Raw genomic sequence first — 21546 nt, forward strand, 5'->3', positions numbered from 1 at the left:
AATTATAGTAGAGTATTTCATAATGTCATTTAGTTATACTTGAAAACGTATATATATGGATATATACTGGTATATATCATAGCCATATATTCTATACTTTATATGATTACATATATATGTGTATGAATATAAACCAATCTGTTTAAAAGCACTAGAAGAATACTTTGTTCTGTCTTTGTCATGTAACGCACACCTTCAGAGTGACTAAAACAGTGTGATGAGATGACAGTGGTACCTCCAGCCCTACAACAAGATGGGCTTTTGATCCCTGGGAATGAAGGCAGGCCAGACCAATTGCCTTGCCTGCTTTCTCTTTCCTGCCTATTTTTGAAAAGGCAATGAGCAAAGGATGCCAGGAAGTGGCTGATAAACCAAATGATTATTTCCTTATTTCCCTCCTACATAAATGATGCAAAACAAAGTAGGAAATTACTTAGATTTTGTGCAAGGGGAATATCTGAAATTGTGCCTATGGAAACAAACAAGGTGGAGGCATTAGGACAAACAAAGACTCATGTCTGTGAATTCTGTTCAGTTAACTATTTAAAAGAAGTTAAGAAATTCAGAAAATTGTGCATGATGGCCTTGATTTAAATGACTCTGTAGGCATTCCTCCATATTATTGTTCTACGTTCCTTATGTTTCATCCCTGATATTTATAATTTAGATCCTTTCTCATCTAGATCCCTCCTTCTGCCACACATTTCTTTTATAAACATCATACCTACCTTGCCTTTTCTGTTTCAGTCTTTCTTCCCATTCATTTTTACTACATTGTTCTCTATAGCTTTTATATATTTTTGGATTAGTATAATGTTTATCTGCATCCTCCCATAGTGCTGCTCTGTGGTGGGTAGTAGTAAATTACCTGTCTGCTGTGGAAAGTTATGACAGTGGCACTGCATTCAATATTCAGGCACCTTCGTGGTCAATGATGTTTTCCTTACATACAGTAGGAATTTCCTCAACACCGTCTTGTATTTCGCTTCTTGTCCTATCAGCATACGCCTTCAAGGATCCTCTGGTACCCCACCTTCTCTTACCTTTCCTGTAGGTAGAAACTGGTAAGAGTCAAGAGCAGGTATTCAGAAAAAAACCAAGTCTTGTGAATTAACTCTGGTAGGCAGCTAAGCGCTGCAGAGACATTTACTCACTTCCCCTTCCCATCCCTAGCTGGATGGGGGAAGAAGAAAAGAAGAGCCAAAGTGAGAAAACTCATGGGTTGAGATAAAAATAATTTAAGAAGTGAAGGAGAAGAAGAGAGAAGACAAAGGCAGAGGATTAAAACAAAGGCTGTCATTCACCATCTCTCATGTGTCGACTGATGTGGAGGCAGTTCCTGAGCAAAAGATGGCAAACCTATCTAAGCCCCCGCCACGTTTCATGACGGAGCATGACATGGTGCGGCATGGGATCGCTTTTTGGGTAGTTCAGGTCGTGCGGCTGGTTGTGTCCCACCCCAGCATCCTGCACACCCCCAGTCTGTGCCCTGGCGTGTGCAGGGTGGAGAAGGCCTCGACAGGGAGCAAACGCTGTTCAGCGGTGGCTGAAGCGTGAGGGTGCTCGCAGTGGTGTTTTGGTCTTGAGTCTAAAACACAGCAGTACCCAGGCCGCTATGAAGAACAGTTCATGCATCCTACCAAGACCCAGTACAGCTTTGTCAAAGTTTATTTTGTTATTGCCAAGGTTTCTGTGCTTTGCCTACTCTTACATAGAAGCATACAGTTTATAAGAACCAGGATAACTATATCTGACCACATATCCAGAGGTGATATGCTGGCTGTTTTTTTTTAAGATAAAATTATTTGCCCAGTTTCACCTCTGTGCATAAGGTATTGTAAGAGAGATTCATTAATGCTTGCAACTTCATTAATCACCTAGTCTGAAATTTTGGCGGGGCATAGGGCAGGCAGGATCAGGTTTTGCATTTTGCACTAATTTGGTTGTAGTTGACTAATGGCCTTTTAATTTTGGGTATATGCTAATGTGCTGCTGGAAATGAAAGACTGAAAATAAATTTAAGATGTAATTATTATAGATATCAAAAGACTGATCCAGGACAGTGGAAATATTTTTTTGTAAAGTCAAGAAAAGCTGCAAAAAATAAGTCTATTTCTTTACCACACATTTAACTTCGTCTTGGTTGGATGGGTACATGGATTTGGTAAGTGCAAGGATGTAACCGATGCTCTAGTTTAACTGTTTATATATAAATTGGCTGCACAGTCAGTATAAATGACAGTACAAGAACTAAGTTTTCTGTCATCAGATGTAAAGTACTGAGATAGTACAAAACTTAAGTATATGAAAACACTTGGAGAATGTTTTTGTTCTCATATTGGCAGATTCTTTACCTTCAATTCAGAAGACCACAGGTTAGAAGGAACAGTTCTTCTGCTTTGTCTTGATGTAGTGGTAAAACAGAAGCATGTAATGAAGTCACCAGTGAACGAGTAGCATGTAGCAAGTATGTGTAGGTAGTAAGTGTTGTTAGTATGCTTTTCACCAGAGTTTAAATTCATGTCAATTTATGTTTTGCTGAGGGAGATCTGAAATCCACTTGAACAGAGGGTGGTAGCCTTGGGTTTTTGCTGCTGTTAGATAGCTTGGCATTTTTGTTTGTGTGGGGTTTTTTTGTGTTTGGTTTTTTGTTGTTTTTTTTTTTTTTTCTTTTTTTCACATGCTTATCAGTTAGGTCTAGTAATTAATCTTTTTTTATCCTTTTTATGTAGTAGTCTTTCTTTCTTTCTTTCTTTCTTTCTTTCTTTCTTTCTTTCTTTCTTTCTTTCTTTCTTTCTTTCTTTCTTTCTTTCTTTCTTTCTTTCTTTCTTTCTTTCTTTCTTTCTTTCTTTCTTTCTGTCTTTCTGTCTTTCTGTCTTTCTGTCTTTCTGTCTTTCTGTCTTTCTGTCTTTCTGTCTTTCTGTCTTTCTGTCTTTCTGTCTTTCTGTCTTTCTGTCTTTCTGTCTTTCTTTCTGTCTTTCTTTCTGTCTTTCTTTCTGTCTTTCTTTCTTTCTGTCTTTCTTTCTTTCTGTCTTTCTTTCTTTCTTTCTTTCTGTCTTTCTGTCTGTCTTTCTGTCTTTCTGTCTGTCTTTCTGTCTTTCTGTCTGTCTTTCTGTCTGTCTTTCTGTCTGTCTTTCTGTCTGTCTTTCTGTCTGTCTTTCTGTCTGTCTTTCTGTCTGTCTTTCTGTCTGTCTTTCTGTCTGTCTTTCTGTCTGTCTGTCTGTCTGTCTGTCTGTCTGTCTGTCTGTCTGTCTGTCTGTCTGTCTGTCTGTCTGTCTGTCTGTCTGTCTTTCTGTCTTTCTGTCTTTCTGTCTTTCTGTCTTTCTGTCTTTCTGTCTTTCTGTCTTTCTGTCTTTCTGTCTTTCTGTCTTTCTGTCTTTCTGTCTTTCTGTCTTTCTGTCTTTCTGTCTTTCTGTCTTTCTGTCTTTCTGTCTTTCTGTCTTTCTGTCTTTCTGTCTCCCTCCCTCCCTCCCTCCCTCCCTCCCTCCCTCCCTCCCTCCCTCCCTCCCTCCCTCCCTCCCTCCCTCCCTCCCTCCCTCCCTCCCTCCCTCCCTCCCTCCCTCCCTCCCTCCCTCCCTCCCTCCCTCCCTCCCTCCCTCCCTCCCTCCCTCCCTCCCTTCCTTTTCTGCTGGCAGTTTCTTTCCCAGGAAATTATACAACTAAAAAGGAATGTCACCTGGGAAACTGTATCATCTCTATTGGTTGTCTTACGTACCTGGGAATCATGCATTTATCTGATTTCTGATTACTATTTCATTGAAACTAAATGGTCCTTGTTTTTTCCCTTGAAAAAGTCATAAAAGTATCGTTATTTTCCAACAGTACTAATATAGTCATAATTTTTTGTTGATACATTCTTTCGAGGAATGACTGAGAACAAAAAATTGAGAAATAATTTTAAATTATTTAATGGAACATTAATTAGAAAAAAAACTGCTTAATCGAACATCTCCAAGTGGTGATGTTTCCCTTATGAAGGGAGTAAGTTTCCTGAAATTTGTTTGCTTATTCAACTTTACCATCTGGTTTAATAAAAATATATTATATTTCCTTATGGGTAGTGATTCTGTCATATTTTTAGAGACCCCTAACTGCGTTAATGCTATTAAAATGCTGATTTTGCGTCTGATTTTTATTTAATTGAACAATCCATCAAAGTGCAAGAAACGCACATGAACTTAAGCTCTTTACTTGACTGGAGTCCTTTTTTGCTATGTGTCAGATTAATTTTAGAGTTTTGCATTAATAATCATCTTAACCTTGATGTTAAGAAGAATATGTTTAGGAACAGAATAAGCTAGAAGGACCATCATATGTAATATTTAAAATGTGTACCCTTATTTGTATGTAAATTTAGGTATCTTAATTGTTAAGAGATATTAATTGGATAATCACTGTACCCATCAAATTTAAGAAAGATTGGAATAAGTTGTTTAAAATTTGTGTACAAAACCCATACTTAGTAAGTGATTAACTAAAAAGAGACCGATTAACTTAATATTCAGCTGATATGTAAATGAAAGTTAGAACTGTATTTTCGTTTAGATGAAATGGTAAAATCAGTTATATATTCAAATTAGTCATTGGAACTGTTATTGATGTTATATCCTGGGATCAAAAAAGACGCCACAACTTTGTACAAAAAAAAGTTTCCGTTGATGTTGAAGTAGAGCAAGAAAAATAGCTTAACTAAACCAGTTATTTAGCATTAAATAAGCTAGGCAGAATGTTCTCTGATTTTTAAATATAAAACTTGTGTTTAAGAGTTAATTTTTTTTATGACATGGGAACAGCTGAAACTTTGGTAAGGCTTTCAATTTCAGTGCCAGTTGTTTAAGTATTATAAAAGCATTTGTCTCATCTATGCTGTGAAGTGCAACTACCAACCATTTCCTGTCAACTTAGAGGACAGGCTGAAAGAAAAATAAAATCTTTTGCAGTGTTAGTGTTATTTAAACTCAAAAAGCTTTACCATCTACTGTGAATTCTAAAGTCAAGCTAAGAACAACATTGCCACTTTTAAAAAGAACACCCCAAAATTATATTGTGCAAATTTTAGTTAATAACTCTTAGTGAACCAACAGAAGAGCTGACTAGAACTAACCAAAGAATTCTGTTTCTGGTGTGTGTTCTGGTAAAGTGGGAGGGTTTTGCTGGTTTCTAGTGAATGCAAAACTTTCCCTCAGCTTTTAAGAACTGGATTATCAGTAATTTCATTGTTAATGCAAGAGAATAAGTTCACTGAGTAGTTGTACATGCTTGCAGATTCTGTGACCCTTTTTTTGCTGTTTAATCAGGATTAGTTGTTGTGAGCAGTCTTTGCTGGGAGGTAGATGGAGTGGGAAGAGTTGTACAAGTTTATTGCATCTGCACTGGTTTAGAGTCATTCAGTCATTTTAATTAATTTGCCACTTGTTTTGTCTCATTGTAATTTCTGGAGCTGCTGAAGAACTAATCTTTCTAGAACATTGGTAGGAAAAAAAAAAGGTAACTTACAGGTAAGAGGCTGAGTAAGTTGTCTTAGTAATTTGGCAAATTTGTATTATAGGTATGTCAGGTTTTTACCTTAGGAAGTGAGGCAAATTTAATTGTGCTTTTTGCATTTCATCAATAACCTTTGATCCTAATTTTAATACAGGGTTTGAGAATTGAATGATGGTAATAAAGAACTGAATAAAGAACTTGATTAGGTGGAGAATTCAGACAAGACCTTTATGAAAGCTCAGAAGGGGAAATAGTGACATGCAGTCCAGTGTTCACAGTTAGCTGGAAAAGAAATACCCATTTTCTTGCTTCTTTAACTGTTCATGGTAGAAGCTAATGGCTGCTGTTACATGCACCTGTTTGAACGTGTTATTTCCTATATGCCTTTGACACTAATTTTTTAGAATGCTAAAAGGTTTGACCTTTTTCTGAGTGAATATAATCTTTGCACCTGACTTAGTTTCAGAAGATTCCTTTAAGTTCAGTGTGTTTATCAGCCATTGAACATGTGTATTTAGAAATATGCATATGAAAGATAAAGCAGGGCAGGGCAGTGAATGAAGAAATAAAATAGCATTTGTAGTCATCTTCTATTGATACTGTCCTGGGTTGAGTGAATGGTGGAGTTTTTTGGTGGCAGGGGAGGGGGCTATCGGGGCGGCCCCCTGTGAGAAGCTTCTCGAAGCTCCCCCAGCTCCACGTCAGCTCCACTTCTGTTTGGGAAATTGAGCCAATCGGCTGCACCTCTGCGATAACGTATTTAAGAAGGGACGTGGTGACGGGTAGTCGGACTTGTGAGGAGGAGTTGGTGCAGCTGCGTGAACACCAAGGTCAGTGGAGGAACGGAGGAAGAAAGGAGGGGGGAGGTGTGCCAGAGCAGAGTCCCCCCTGTATCCTGTGGGGAGACGGCAGGGCGGCCTACCCTGCCACCCATGGAGATCTACGGTGGAGCAGACATTGATTTATGGCCTGTGGCTTCTGCTTGCATGATCAAGGTTCTGTGCCCAAAGAAGGCCGGGGTCTCATGGGAAAAGGTAGCCCCGCTGCTGTAATTCAGCGCTGGGAGGATTGCAGCATGTGGGGGTGTCCCACGCTGGAGCAGCACGGGAAGGGCTGCAGCCGTGGCAGGGAATCCAGTCGGAGGAAGTTAGTGACCCATGACGGAGCAGTGCGGGGAACGCTGCGGCCCATGGGAGGAATTCATGTCGGAGAAAGTTTGTGGAGGACTGTCTCCTGTGAGAGGGGGACCACGATGGAGCAGGAGGAACAAGTTCCGGACACTCCCCTCACCGAAGATGAAGAAAGTGGCAGCCCTGACTGCACCCCCCATTCCCTACCCCTGCGCCACTGGGGGAGGAGGTAGAGATATAGGGAGCAGAACTGAGCCCGGGAAGAAGGGAGGGGTGGGGGGAAGGTGTTCTCAAGATGTGGCAATGCTTCTCACTGTCCTACTCTGTTATGTGTTGTTAGTGTCTGTAATAAATGTATGTTCTTTTTTTTCTTCCCCTAACGAGTCTGCCTTTTGCTCGTGATCATAAAGGGGAATTTTTCCCCATCCCAGTCCTACCTCAAATCCCAAGCCTGGCTCTCTGTCCCTTCTCATTGCCGGAGGGGAAGGGAGAGAGAGGTGCTGCATTGTGGTTGGCTGCTGACCAGGCCTAAACCACGACAGATACAAAAAGAGTATTATGTCTATAAACATGTTTTGAATGATAAGGAAACAACTCACCTGAAACAGCTCTTAGGAAATTGTCAAGATACTTTTAAAATACTGTGCAGATCAGCAGATGAAATTCAAACTTACTGCTGGTTTGGTAGTCAAACTACCCTGCAAAGTAAATAAATGATCAGTGTTTCATGACACTTAACAGCATTAAAAATAGAAAGTAACTACAAATTGGCTGAAGTGTTTTAAAGGATTATTCTTCACAAATATTTAAGCCGCACTGTTCTGTTGGCTTATACATGTTTTGTTGCAGTCGTTTTCAGGATCTAAAGCTTTTTACAACTTTTTTTTCCGTTATGAGTAAAAACAGTAATTGGAGATTTTTCTACAAAAGTTAAAGCAAATTATGTGATTAATTTTATTTCCATCTACTGCAGCTCACTGAAGGTAGATCTTTTCAAGGCAGATGTTTTCAGTATGATATTTGTGAAATACAGAATGATTAGAAGAATAATGTTTCAAGACTTTGCATGATGTTGGCTTATGGAGGCTCACAGAAAAATTTGTGACAATGAAGATGTATAAAAAAGATTGCAAGTTATGCTGAAACGCTTCTTTTCTGATCCTTTCCTTTTCCTTGTTCCAGTCTGATCATATGGATTGTTCGAGGCCATCTGGAGTGCCTTCATATTTATGTTCATTTAGTATGAATTCATCATTATTCAGGCCACCCAAGTCTTTCCTGTGAAAGTTATTGCTGCTGCTTCTGGCAGCTGTCTGGTAAATAACACCAGGAGAAAAATCATGGTTCCTCACAATGCCATGGTAAAGCTTTGGGCAACAGACATAAGCACATAAAAATCTTTCTGTTTTGATAGTCAAGATCTGTGATTTGTCACATTACAAAACTTTTCTTTCAGGGGGACAGAATGCTTCAGGAACACTACTGATAGTGGATACACTGGGGGAGAAATCTTTCTGTATTCTGTTAATTAAGATTAGGAGTTAGATTTGGAAGGTAATCATTCTTGCATTTAAATGAAAATTTTTAAGTGGATTAAAAATTCTCAACGTATTTTTAAATATCTCTTACAAATTATAGTCTGCTGCTAAGTGGGACAAAATGTTATTGATCACTGTGCAAAATATGAAGACATGGACATATTTTGGTAGCTAGGCTAATGAAATTGGTCTTGGGAATTTAAACTAATGAATCACTGTTGTAGATACTTTTCAGTATTTCTGTCATTTAACATGTTACAATGCTGTGATTTATAACCTCCCTTATTTTTATCAGATCAGGAAGGAATTAGTCCTATACTATCTTTTGCAAAGTATCTGAAACATAAAGGTGATAGTATCTTGGACAGTAGTTTTACAAAACTGTTTGAAAGGACAAAAACAGAAGAGGTTGAAAAGCAGGCAGCATGTTCTCTATAAAGTATGATGTCATGGGATCAGACATGAAAGTATATCCTTGCTTTAGTATCTCTAAGTATATTGTTCCTTATATGAAACTTACTGTCATGAATTTCAGCTAAAACCTCTTTGGCCCACCTCCTGAATCTGATTATTCTTTGGAATACACAGATTGGGGCTTTCTGATGGTGTGAACTTGAAAAGTTTTAGGATCAAATATATACCATAGTGTATCCTTAAAATACCTTTGACTTTATTTAGTAACTATCAATACTGTTAGGATTCATATTATTTATTTATAACTTGCGGTAAGTGTAGAAAATAACTTAAAAAAAAAAACATTTTGAGTTTCACTTTAATTAAAAATGACAAAAAAAAAAAGGCCTTGTTAGATGTAGCACTGATGTAATCTGTAAATATACCAATTAACAGCTCACATCAGTATAACGGCAGAAAATATTTCAGGAACAGTAGTACTCATGTGACCTGGCTTTATATAAATATCTGACAGGTGAAGCTTGACCTCCTGTGTCTCAAACTCACTTAGATATTCCCATGTCCTTCCACAGGGGTCTCTAACACATTGTGTCTCTTCCCTATTGCTCTTCCAGTGACCAAGATCAAGTTGAGAGCTGTGCGTCAGCTCAGTAGAGAGTCTAAAAATGGAAAGTATAATTCTTAAGCTTAATCAGACTGAAGTGTAGCTGTTTGCATTTGTGCTGGTATCAGCACATGCACTTCAGAGATTGTTGTAAGAAAAACTGGGAAGCTTGGTTTTAGGAAACTGGTAAATCAGAGTTCAAGGATAACTTCACTTGAGATGTGATGAAATATTTGCCATGTGTACTTTCAGGCTGATCTTTGGTTCTTGTTAACTGGTAGATCAGGCTTACATTTCCTTTGCTGGGAGAAAGGGTTTTGGCAGTGTGCATTTATTGCCAGTGAGTTTGGAACTGACAAGTTAAGTGGTGTGGTAGCACAAAGCACACTCTCATATTCAGTATGTTGCTTCACTGAATTTTTTTCAGGCAAAGTGTATGGTTTGTGGAAAAATACCTGTGGGCAGGTATGGATTCCTGGAAATACAAGATAGGCAATGAAAACATACAGAAACTGTAGTGTTGCTGGCTGCACAATATTGCTTTTTAATATAAACTGTTTTGCATAAATAAGCTTTTGGCTTTTTATGTTCTGATTTAATGTTTCTTGTTTTGTAGATGAGCTCAGTGAAAATGTTGCGGTCACGACTCGATGGGATCCTTTTCAGGCTTATGTTTGAAGAGCATGTAAACAATATCAAACCTGACATTATGGCGGTTACAATGGCTTGTGAAGAGCTGAAGAAGAGTGAAAGCTTTAGTAAGCTTTTAGAGTTAGTGCTGTTCCTTGGAAACTACATGAACTCTGGCTCCAGAAACGCACAGTCTCTTGGTTTTAACATCAGCTTTCTTTGCAAGGTAAGATGAGGCTATAAAACTTTAAAGTGCAGATTCATGAAATTCATGACAAATGAGGAAGTACCCTGAACAGGGAAAATATTCAATCAATGTAATTTACTGACTGTACTTCCATTATTAATAACAGATAGACAAATACAGAGTAAGCATTTCTAGGATGGTCCCCTACTGTAGCTGTCTTTCTCAGTGCAGTGGTGGTTTAAGGCAGTTTAATTCTAAGTCTGTTCTGAGTCTTTCTGGACTATACAAGTAGAACAGCTTTTTTTTTTTTTTAATCTAAATTTGTTCAACTACCAATTTGTTCAAATGCCATTTGTTCAACTGCTTGATTTGTTCAACTACTTCTTGTCAGTAGAACATGCATAGAGCCCTGAACATGTTAAATAGCTCTAGCTACTCCTCTTTCTTTCCATCTTCTACCCAGTTATCCCTCAAGCAATGTCATAGAAATAAGAATTTGAGATTAAAGATGAACATTGTTAACCTAAGTTTAACTTTCATTGTGGTGGCAAAATATGTGATACAACAAGAACTTCAGAATTGATAGCAGTCGGAATTTAATGTACAGTGCTTGTTTGTTTATATGGTAAAATGTGTGTAGGACATTAGTCTGAATTTGGCAGTGTCAGTTTGTAAAGTACTTTTAAAATAAAGGGATGCAATATTTGAAGCAGGTTAAACAAGAAAAAGTTAACATAAATCTTCCAGGGGAATTTTTCAGTTATTTTTTGCTTGGTCTAGTAAAAGGATCCAGGTTTCAAGTCCCTTTCTTTGATACCATGAGGAAGTCTGATGACTACCTCAAGAAAATTTAACCTTGGGGGGGAAGATAATATTTCAAATACACAGCAAGTGTGATGTGATATATTTCAGTAGATAAATACTCTGATTGATGTAGTTTAATGCAAAGATATTGCTAATTTCTTATAAAATAAAAACCATGACCTGAGAAAAACTTTCATTCTTTAATAGCTTTTCTTAAAGAGTAGACAAGTTGAAGGATTTTTTTCATAGATCTAGTGCTGCATTTTAGTTTTAGTAGTAATGGAATCTAAAGGGAAATTAATGTTTTAAGTAGAGAATGACTTGTTAATGAGGGGGAGGGGAAATAATGACTGTGCATGAATGGTACTCTAGCATAGCATAGATTGGAGAAAGTATTCTTGCACTCCAGGTGATAGATTTATGAATTGCTGTCAATGCAAATCCCACAGATGTTGACACAGCTAATGTAGATTGACTAATCCTGCAAATTGTTCTCTGCTGAACTGAATAATTGCTGAGCCATAGCTATCTGTGCTTACAGCAAAACTCTATTTAAAATGAGACAAAAATCTATGACTATTTAATTCAGCCTTGCCCTCAAAAGCAAAATCTATTTGTTAAGTTTTTTTCTTGTTTTCAAGATAGATATTTCTGAGGGAAGTGTTGTGTTATTTTTTTTTTCCCTCCCTTGTGAGATTTAGAGAAAATACTTATATATTCTTTGTAATAAAATGTTGAATGTGCCGTTGCATTTAGGTACTAGGTACCTTTCTTTTTATAAGGTGATGTCTAAAAATGAAATAATCAGACAATGTTGGAGGTTGGAGCAAAAAAGGTGTTACCAAAATCTAGACATTAAATTGTATCGTTAATAGCTCTACATATTGATTAGACCTTGTGAATTATCACTCTAAAGGTCCCAACTCAGAACAAGTCATTCAAGTTAATGGAAGTGTAGATAAGTTTCTCTGACAGTGTGACATGTACATTGTCTGTAATTTAAATTTGTTTATTACTCCAGTTAAAAGATATTTTTTTCTATATAAAGCTCTAATTTTCATTGCTTTATGTATTTGCCATTCTAATTAGAATTTGATTAGTATAATAATGTTCTTTTGCAAGAGTTATTCTTTTCTCAAATGGTTTTGAACCTGTACTTATGCTTTAGTATCATTTAGAGAAGTAACATTCTACTCCATTGATGTTTAATTTTATAATTAAGAGGTGTTTACACAGTATTCGCAATGGACTTATTTAAAAATTACTGTTAAGATTCCAAATCTATATTTGGATTTTTTATGCATTGATTATTTTCAGTGGGTAATTGCATTTGGTTCCTTTGTTTAATAGGTTTCAAATTCTGCCCTCCCATTTTCCACCCAAAATAGTAAGATGACTTTATTGCCTTTGTGTTATCAGTTAATACTACAGTCTGATAGGCCTTTGTTAACTGTTGTGAACAGTACAAAATATTAAACTATATGAGGTGTCAATATCTTTTATAAGCACCAGGTTTAGTATCTGTTTACAGCCACTTACCAGCTTTATTACATTATTCAAGCAGTCTTAAAATTTATGATTGTTGGTCAATAATTATCCTTCACTGTGAAAATTAAAACTTGTGTATGTGTAAGCATGGTAGGGTGATGAGTGTATTGTCCTGTTGACTGAAATCTTGCTGTGAAGTTAAATTTCTAATTTATATTCCTTGGCTGAAGAAAGCAGTAAGGGAAATAAGTGACATCTAACAGCTTTTTTTTTTTTTTTTTTTTTTTTGGTGTGGTGGTAATTCGAGGAGGCTCTATTACCATATTAGAAGTCTTCCTTGAATAATTTTCAGGTGTCTTCATTTTGTCTCCCCGGGAATGTATTTCAGTCTTCAAGCTTGTGTAGAGGAATTGAGAATCCCTTATTTTGCATTGTAAAGCATAAAAATTACTAACTTATATTAGTATTTTGTGAAATATTTTGTGTGCTGTTTTCATGTATGAAACCATTATAAGCAATAGGATGTTACAATTTAGAAGTCACTGTTCCATAATGTCGGGTACACTGTTGGAGTAGAACACAACTATACCGTGCCAAGGAAACTTTATATCCTAATTCTTGTTTTGCTTGCCATGAAACTTGCAACTCACCTCCCCAGCAACTTTAGAATGAGGAGATGAATTGCTTACCAATTTTAAACATTAGTTGCCTAAAGTAAGAACTGCTTCAATAGGAGTTTTAAAATCAAACAAGACCATCTGTCTTAATGTTTTAAAAAGTTGGTCGTTTCTTTGTCTAATTTTTTGGTGACTCTCCATGAAAGATATTTGATGGGACAAAGTAAGATATGAGTTATACAACACTATTATCTTCAGAATATTCTTGTTCTGGAAGGATTCCAGCTGTTACGTGTACAGAATTTCTAATCTTGCTAATTGTGACTCATGTTAGTTTTCAGCTGTTCTTTACTGTGGGTTGATGTTTTGCCTAAAGACAAGGATTTAAGTCTCAGAAAAATAACCAGAAAACATATTAGGATAAGAGGAATCAAACCAGTGCATAATTCAATCAATGGTTTTTAAAGGCTTGGTGCTTGTTAGTTTTTAGATTGTGGGGTTTTTTCTTTTTTTTTTTTTTTTTTTCCTTTTTAGATCAGTGATATTCTTTTTAATGTCAGTGGACTTTCTGCCCATGATAAGAGCTTTTGATTATTTTTTGAGCCAGCTGCCAGCAAGGTAGAACACATGTCTATGTGCACATATTTCTATGTTCAGTATATACATAGAGTTTTAATGATGAGGTATCATAATGTGATGAATCCATTTTTCAATAAAACCTCATTTTATTTTATTTCCCCCCCCCCCCCCCATTCTTGAACAACCTTACAATTAATTGTCTGTTTAGTAGATGTAGTACTTAGGTTATATGATCTGAAAAAAAGTGAGTATTGATCCGAAATAAATGTTAGTTACTTTAAAATAATCAGTTCTATTTTAAGAATAATTATTTCATACTCAGAAATCCGTTACTGTGTAATGAGTTTATTAAAACTTTATAAAGATAATAAAAGTAAGCATGAATTCAAACCTGTCTGGTCATAGCTAAAAAGCTAATGCCTGTGTAGTAATTGCAAGTCCTTAAGAACAGATTATCTCTCTGGATCTTATATTGCAGTGCATGATGTTGCTGAAGAACAAAATGACTTGTAAACAAACTTTGGCAGAAAGCAGAGAACTTAATTTTGTTCCAATAAGAGAGATGAACATTAGAATTTATGCACTGTATCAAGACTGGCAAGCAGGAGCAGCTATTCTGATGTATGCCCTAGAGCTTTCATGATTGCCTAGGTGTTAAGTGCTATGTGAAAATACAAATATAGCAGAAGAAGTGGTAAAGTTCAGGGAGGCTGGTGTAGTAATTTAGTAAAGGTAAATCTTTTCACCTGGTGCTTGCATTTGGTTAATATGTACTAATGAACCAATTGCTGTTTTGAACCCCTCTTGCTGCAGTTACTACCTCTTATCAAAGACAGGAGAACCCTCATAATTCTATAAAGTTATGCTAGACAGAAATTTAATTGAATGAAAAGAGGTTTGCTTTAGGCATATGCAGGGTAGAACTTCTGTTGTTTTTACGGTGAATTAATGTAAAGACTAACAGGAAGCTTGCCTCTTTTAATAAAGCTTTTGTAGTATTCCAGCTGGATCAGTCTGTATTTTCTGTAATAGGTAATATTATGTTGCTTCTTGTTCGTAGCGCAAATAGTACAAGACAAGCTGTTTATCTAGTTTTAATATTACTGACTAGCGTACATTTATTAGTTATCTACCAGCCCCTTTTCTGTTAAGGTGGAAAAGATTTCTAGGATATGGAAAGTTACATATGTCATAAAAACCAATAGAAAGCTTTTTTTAAATAGCTGTAATAATCAAATGTCACTTTAGTGGTAGTTAAAACATACAGAAATTTTTCATTACATTGGCTGTCATTTTTATCCCTCACACCTGACAACTTAATCCAAAAGTACTGGTAGAAAACAAAATAAAAATCTGGAAGTGGGTTATGGTATGATTTGCATGTTTTAAATGCTTTACCAAGATACTAATGTAAAGGGAAATTTTTGATATATTGATGTTACTTCTGAGCTCTAGACTTCAACATTGTATATTACTTGATTTGACTGAGTGCTTTGTGAGCATTTATGCTCTGTATATGTTAGTCTTTAATCCTTTCCCAAACACTGAGTCTGATACTATTGACCACTCAAATGGATGCTTCAACATCCAACTGGAAGCTGCTTTCTGTAGCGTACACTGATCTTCTGATTTTATTTTACCTTCCTAAATCTGTTATTCCCAAGTTCTGTCTCTCAGATAACGAAAGGCCATAGAATCAAAACCTGTATTTGAAAATTTTAACACCACAGTGTGAGTGTCTTTTTTTAAAAATAAGTATGTTTGGAAAACCTGAAGTCGATGACACATGTTAATGTTTTGCAAATGCCATTTATACAGACGCTGCTCTGTAAAAGCTTTTATGTTCCAGTGCGTTAACACTACTAAAGATGTAGAAGTAAGGCAATTATTTGTATTCCAGATAGTGAATTCTGTTACTGTTGATGAGTTTCGTTGGTTTACCAAGTCTCAGGGAACTGTTATGACTTCCCTATTAAGGTAATGCTTTGAAAATTGAAAGGATAAAAATACAGAGGGCATAATGCAAAAACATTTGAACGGCAGGGATTTTTAGGATTCACAAACTTGTGTTCCAGTACATATGTTGATTAGGCAGGAAGCAAAATGCTGGTTTTAACCTGTTTTATTTAGTTTTGTTTTTTGTTTAACATACCTAGGTCACTAGCAAGGAAATTATAACTGCTTCTAAAAATGTAACCCTATGTCCAGTCCACCTTTTCTTTTCCATCAGCCTTTCTCTTGCAAAGGAAAGGCTGATGGAACTGGGCTTGTCCAGCCCAGAGAAACAGAGATTTTGCAGGGGACCTATAGCAACCTTCCAGTATCAAATAAGGTACCATGAAGCAAAAAATGTTAAATTCTACCCAAGAATAAAGAGAGGCAACAAAAAATTTACCCTGAATACACGTATACTCTGTGAATACAGAGAATGTAAAGGCACAACCATGCTGCTGTTACAATTCCAGTTCCTACCTTTGATTTCTGTTCTCATATTTAAATAGTATCTGCTAAACTACACTCAAAACCCATGTTTTTTCCTTAACTTCTCATTGTATTAGTAGGCTTAGAACTTGATTTTTGAAGTATATGTATTGATTCTTAAGATCAAACAGAGTTACATGTTACCCATTTTGTGTCTATTAGCTATTGAAAATATGAATGTAGCTGAGATGTGTTTCTTGATTGGGCCGAAGAAGTGAATTTGGCACATTTTTTTAAGACCTGAATGACTGTTTTTACTTCAGTTTTAAACAACTCAGCAGGTGCTAATATTCACTCTTGTCAATATGATGTTACTATTGGTAACAAAACATGTTGCTTTTATAATCTGAAGGCAAAATAATTTTGTCCATTTAGAAAAAAAAATGCTTTATCCACTTGATGATGTCAGAGAGATCAAAGACTGCAAATCCCATAGTTCTTATTCAGAGACAAATTGAAATGCAATTTCTTTTTACCATGCAGATGTTTAGCCACTAAATCTACAATTTTTTTTTCAAGGTGGAGAAACTTCTATGTACGTAACAGATTAAAACCTTTTAACTATATGCCATTACTGAGCATTGTTTAGTCTTTAATCGCTGAGTCGGTATGAATTAAATTGCATTCTTAATTGCCTAAATACCTTATATTTTTAAAAGCTTGTTTTTCAACTGCACTCATTTATTCTTAACAGGGTAATCCTTAAAGCTGAAAGGCCTGAATTAAATTGAACATCGATGGCAAGCCTGTCATGAGGATTATAGAATTAGAACTTCTAGTGATTTAGAGAATGAGAAAACAAATAGCACGTTTTGCACACACATTTATTTATTCTTCTTAAATAAATCCTTGTTTTCATTTGTTGTGTATGTTGTAGCTTCTGTTGAGAAATGTATTAGATGAGTTAGTAAAATGCAGTTAAAAAAATTTTTACAGATACACTTGTAATACTAATTCTCTATAAAATTGAAGTATGCTCATCTGAAACTCTTGCATGTACCTACTGTCCCTATTGAGATTTTCAATAACGGGTAGTTTTTACTTCCACTAAATATTCAGTCAACCCAGACATTTATGTCTGCATGAAAATGGAGAAACTAAATTTGGACTGAAATTCTTTTTCTCATTCCCTTAAGTTCGTGATGTTCCTTTGCATATGTGCACACGCTTTGCCCTGGGGTTTAGCCACAAGTATCTATGTTTATTTGGAAATTTGCCACTGGCCCTGTATTTTAAAGTTATTTCAGAATTATTTTTTTAAAGTAATAAACTCATTCTAGCATTTTATGCACTTAAGTTAATGGAGAACAGAAGATCTTACTACCTTCAAGAAGACTAGACAACTAAAAATTGCCTCTGCACTTGAGAGGATAGTGAAAATATACAATTACCTATTTCTTCACAGAGTGCACAATTTTCATACAGCATAAATGAAACTGAATGTACTAAATTTCCTTTACTGGCAGTTAGGATTGCCTTTGTTTTTCTATCATAATTTTGTTTTCCAGTAATGTGAGGTGCATTTATTTTGTGTGTCTGTATAGAATTTGTCTGGAAGTCTTTAGGATAAAGCAGTATGCTTTACAAAATTGTGGATTTTCAACAGGGAGTTTAAATAGCAAATTCTCACTTCTAGTATGCTGTTCAGATATGCAGCTTTTCAGAGGGATTCCTTTGGAAATCTGGCAGTGGGGGGGCATTGAAGGAATGAACTAAATTCTGTTCTGTTTAATCTCTGTTCACAGCTATTTTTTTTAACACAGTGATCATTCTGAACTGGTGTTGCTAAAAATCTCAGCACTTTATGGACTGTATTCAGGTTTTGTTTTCATCATAATTATTCATTTGTAGTCTTAAATTAGTTAATTAAATTTGTAGCCTTAAATTAAATTGCAGAAATTTCATTTTTTAAATATTTTGTTTAATTTGCAGGCAACCAGTATAGGTAAATTTTTGCTAATGAGTTTAGATCTGCAATATTCACTTTATTCAAACCTTTTACTGAAAAAAAGTGATATTTTTTTCTTTGTTTTCTCCTGTATTCACTTTTTAGATCCGAGATACTAAATCATCAGATCAGAAAACAACCCTATTGCATTTTCTGGCAGAAGTTTGTGAGGAGAATTATCGAGACATCTTAAAATTTCCAGATGAATTGTGTCATGTTGAGAGTGCAAGTAAAGGTAAGCAAATAGATAAAACACCTAAAGGTAATAGTTGTTTCCCTTGACATTAAATACTTACAGCATTTCATTTTAGATTGTAGGATTATGTAACCTGTAAGAATTGATAATCCATGTGGATTTTGCTTGTCTGGTATTTATTGACCTGAGAAAAAGTGAGGAAGGGAAAACCAGTAATAAAGTAACCTCTGAAGTTGTGGAAATACAGCACATTTCAGTGAAGCACTTACAAATTTACCTGTCGGAAGTTGTGTAAGCAGTGTGATTATGATGTTTAGTTTACCACAAAACATTTGAAGTCTTGTGGCTTGAGAGTGAATACGTGTGTTTGTGTGTGCATGTGTGTACACACAGAGTATGTTTCTCATTTTAACACTTGATATAACACCTGAATAGAGAATAAAAAATATGCATTTCAAAGACTGTATATGAAATATATAGTTTAAGTATACTATACAGTCAATGATTAATACCAATGTTACTCTTGGTCAGTCAGCAGTAAAGCCTGGTTAATGTGATAGGAAACAATTCATTTGTTGGATATCTTCTTCTGTGAAATATGCGATGCTACTTGGCGCACTTCTTGCCTAGCTGTTGAAAGTGAAGGCTATGTGATAGTAGTTAATGAAGATAACACAAACTGTTTTATTCTGACTGGGCATTACTGATTCATCAGAAGATAAATACTTGGGGGAGCACAAGAGTATGAAGGGAAAGAGAGGGGAAAAGAAGTTGACTACGCATTTCTGCTAACTGTCTCCAGGTTTTGTCTTGCAAATTTTTGTCTCCTTTTTTTCCATGTTACCGGTCAGTGTCTCTCTTCAGTGCAGTGGTTAGCTGTTAGATACCTTTTATAATTAGGACATCACTTTCTTTCACTTAATCTTCTGGCTTAAACTTGGGTCTAGTGAGAGCAGAACTCTTGTTTCTCCAAGGATTTGGGAATAGTTCATCAATTGACCTAACCTTGCTATTGTTTCAACTCCAACTTATTCACAGATTTATGTGATTGTCTTTTGTCATACAGTTTTTTTGCTGTTTAGCAAATTTCACAAGTACCTTTCCATGGGCTTTTTTCCTGCATATTAACTAAATTTTATTTGTATTTATTAAACGTCTGCATGCTGCACTTCCCTCTTTGCTGATGAATGCTTCATTGGCACAAACGCCTCTTAACAGTATGGAACTGATCTGTCTATAAAGGGTTGAGAATGGTTTTGTGTTTTAAGGCAGTATAGAGACTGAAGAGATAACTTGTACATTACAATCTTGAATGTACAATATGCACACACACACACATATAAAATAAAGGTGCATGCTTAAACAGCATATACCTGGCTACTTATATCTAAGCATTACTATCGATATTACACAAAGAATTTTTATTACTATTAGTTTTACTGTTCACTGTCAATGTTGTGTGTTCCTGCCCTCTGATATGGAGTCAGGTAACATCATCTAGCTGATCTTTTTTTTTTTGTTTGTTTGTTTGTTTGTTTTCACCCCAGCCTTACCCAGTATGTGTCACTGGTCTGGCCAGTGTGTTCACAAGAACATATGATAGGGTAGCACAGTGATTAATTTTACTTGTGCAAATAGCGGTTTGTCAACTTACCTAAATTCCAGAAATGTTTTCTACCACTAAATTATTTTCTGGAGGTGATTTTAAATTTAATCTTTTTCTTCCTGAGTCTCTTGTTAAATTCTTTACAAAGCTTTATGGTTTACCAGGCGCATTTGATGATCTCTTATTAATTTTTCCTGTGGATAAACCTTTACCTTGCAGCTTTGAAATTTTTATAGTTTTATTCAAAGCCTCTCATGTTCTATAAGTTGACTTGAGGAATCAAACCAAAAGAGTTAGTGAAGTTTAGTAAGCTGTAGCATCCAAAAGACAGAAATCATATTAATGAGAGCGAAGTCACTAATAATCCTGATGCTTAGAATATATGTGAAAAATTTTTTATTGCAGTGAAATTTGTTGCATTCTGTAAGATAAAAGCTCATTATGTTTCCTTATGAACAGTGCTGACTTCTTATCAGAAGCATAAGTTACTGTTCCTTTTTAATGACCAGAACTTCCCTTTCAGCCTTTCTTTGCTTTGTGTAATAAAGCAGATTTTTGGCTCAAAACAACGTTATTTGTGCAACTTGCTTCAACTGTTCCCTGTGGTACTTTTTGGTTTTGGTTTAATTGTAATGTTCATCTGCTCTGTCACATGCAGTCATTTCTTCTGTGTAGGAAGTTAACATACTTTGTGTGGAAGAGAAGGTTTTCACTTCCTATTTATTGTTTAGTGTTTTATAAGCCAGTGGTTTTGGGGATGGTCAGTTAGCTTTATTTTTCCTGTAGGAGGCTTCTTTTGGAATATATTGGCTACAGATATGAGGACATTGGCATCAGTTACCTATATGTAAGATTGAAGGAAATCTACCAGCAAATATTATCTCTGTATGAATTTTAAATAAGGAAATATGAGCTAAACAAGTGACAGTCTCACTACTTGAGATGTATGCTGCTTTCTTTTTAGGCAGAAGGCAGCCTCGTAGTTTGACCTATACATAAAATTCCAAATACAAGTCTTATCACACTCGACTTCTTTTAGATCTTGAGTGCATTTTCTCAGTTGCATGTAAATAAAAAAAGTCTTGTTTTGCTTTAATTTTCATTTAAGAATAGAAAACCAGCATCTGAATAACGGATGCTTTTGTTTTGTGTTGTTTTGGTTTTTTTCCAAATATCAGATAAAGCATAAAACTGGACTTTAATATGAAAAAGTCAATAGGATTATATGAACTGCCCATGCATGTTCTAAAATCTTCAATAATCTCATATTAGGTATAATAAAATATTTGATCTTTTAAAGATGGAAGATCAACCTAGAGGTTTATGAAAAGTAAAAATAAATTAGGAAACCATTTTATTCTGGAAAGTATAAGCAAAGGTCAAACTGATTAACTATCAAGATATTATTGAAAAAGCATTCCTTCTTACTTGAAACAGACTTTATGAAAGGAAAACCAATAAAAAAACCCCTAGGTTGTGGCAAACTGGTTTCTTTGATGGAAGTGATATATTCACTTACCTTCCCCAGTTTGCAGTGTTTTCCTCATGTTCCTCTATTGTTGAAACTATGCAGAGACTTTTTTTCATATTTCTACCTTGTTTACTTGTTATTCCAGTTGCTGCTTTTCATGGTATTTGTTGTTACCATTTTATAATCTGTAATTTCATTAAATACCTGAGAAATTACCATGCCTTTCTGCAGGTTCAGTCAAACAAAACTTCAAAACAAAAGCAAGAGGTACCTTGCTGAAGTCAGATAGCAAGTTTGGGAATTCTAGACAAAGATTTGGAATTTCTTAAGCAAGATAGGTATTTTTTAACTTGAAACTCCTCTGAGTGT

The 21546-nt window shown here is 35.6% G+C and overlaps 1 protein-coding gene across 3 annotated transcripts in view; it reads left to right on the plus strand.

Annotated features, from left to right (window-relative positions):
- DIAPH2 (diaphanous related formin 2) overlaps positions 1-21546 on the plus strand; it is a 248629-nt gene that overhangs the window by 89811 nt on the left and 137272 nt on the right. For all 3 annotated transcript variants that reach the window (XM_032982709.2, XM_032982710.2, XM_032982711.2), the window contains 2 exons: positions 9787-10026; positions 18010-18139. In XM_032982709.2, the coding sequence (XP_032838600.2) occupies positions 9787-10026; positions 18010-18139 (370 nt within the window). The remainder of the gene's footprint in view (positions 1-9786; positions 10027-18009; positions 18140-21546) is intronic.

Source organism: Tyto alba, unplaced genomic scaffold, assembly GCF_018691265.1.
Source record: "Tyto alba isolate M040663 unplaced genomic scaffold, T.alba_DEE_v4.0 Super-Scaffold_5, whole genome shotgun sequence".
NCBI classification, from domain to species: Eukaryota; Metazoa; Chordata; class Aves; order Strigiformes; family Tytonidae; genus Tyto; species Tyto alba.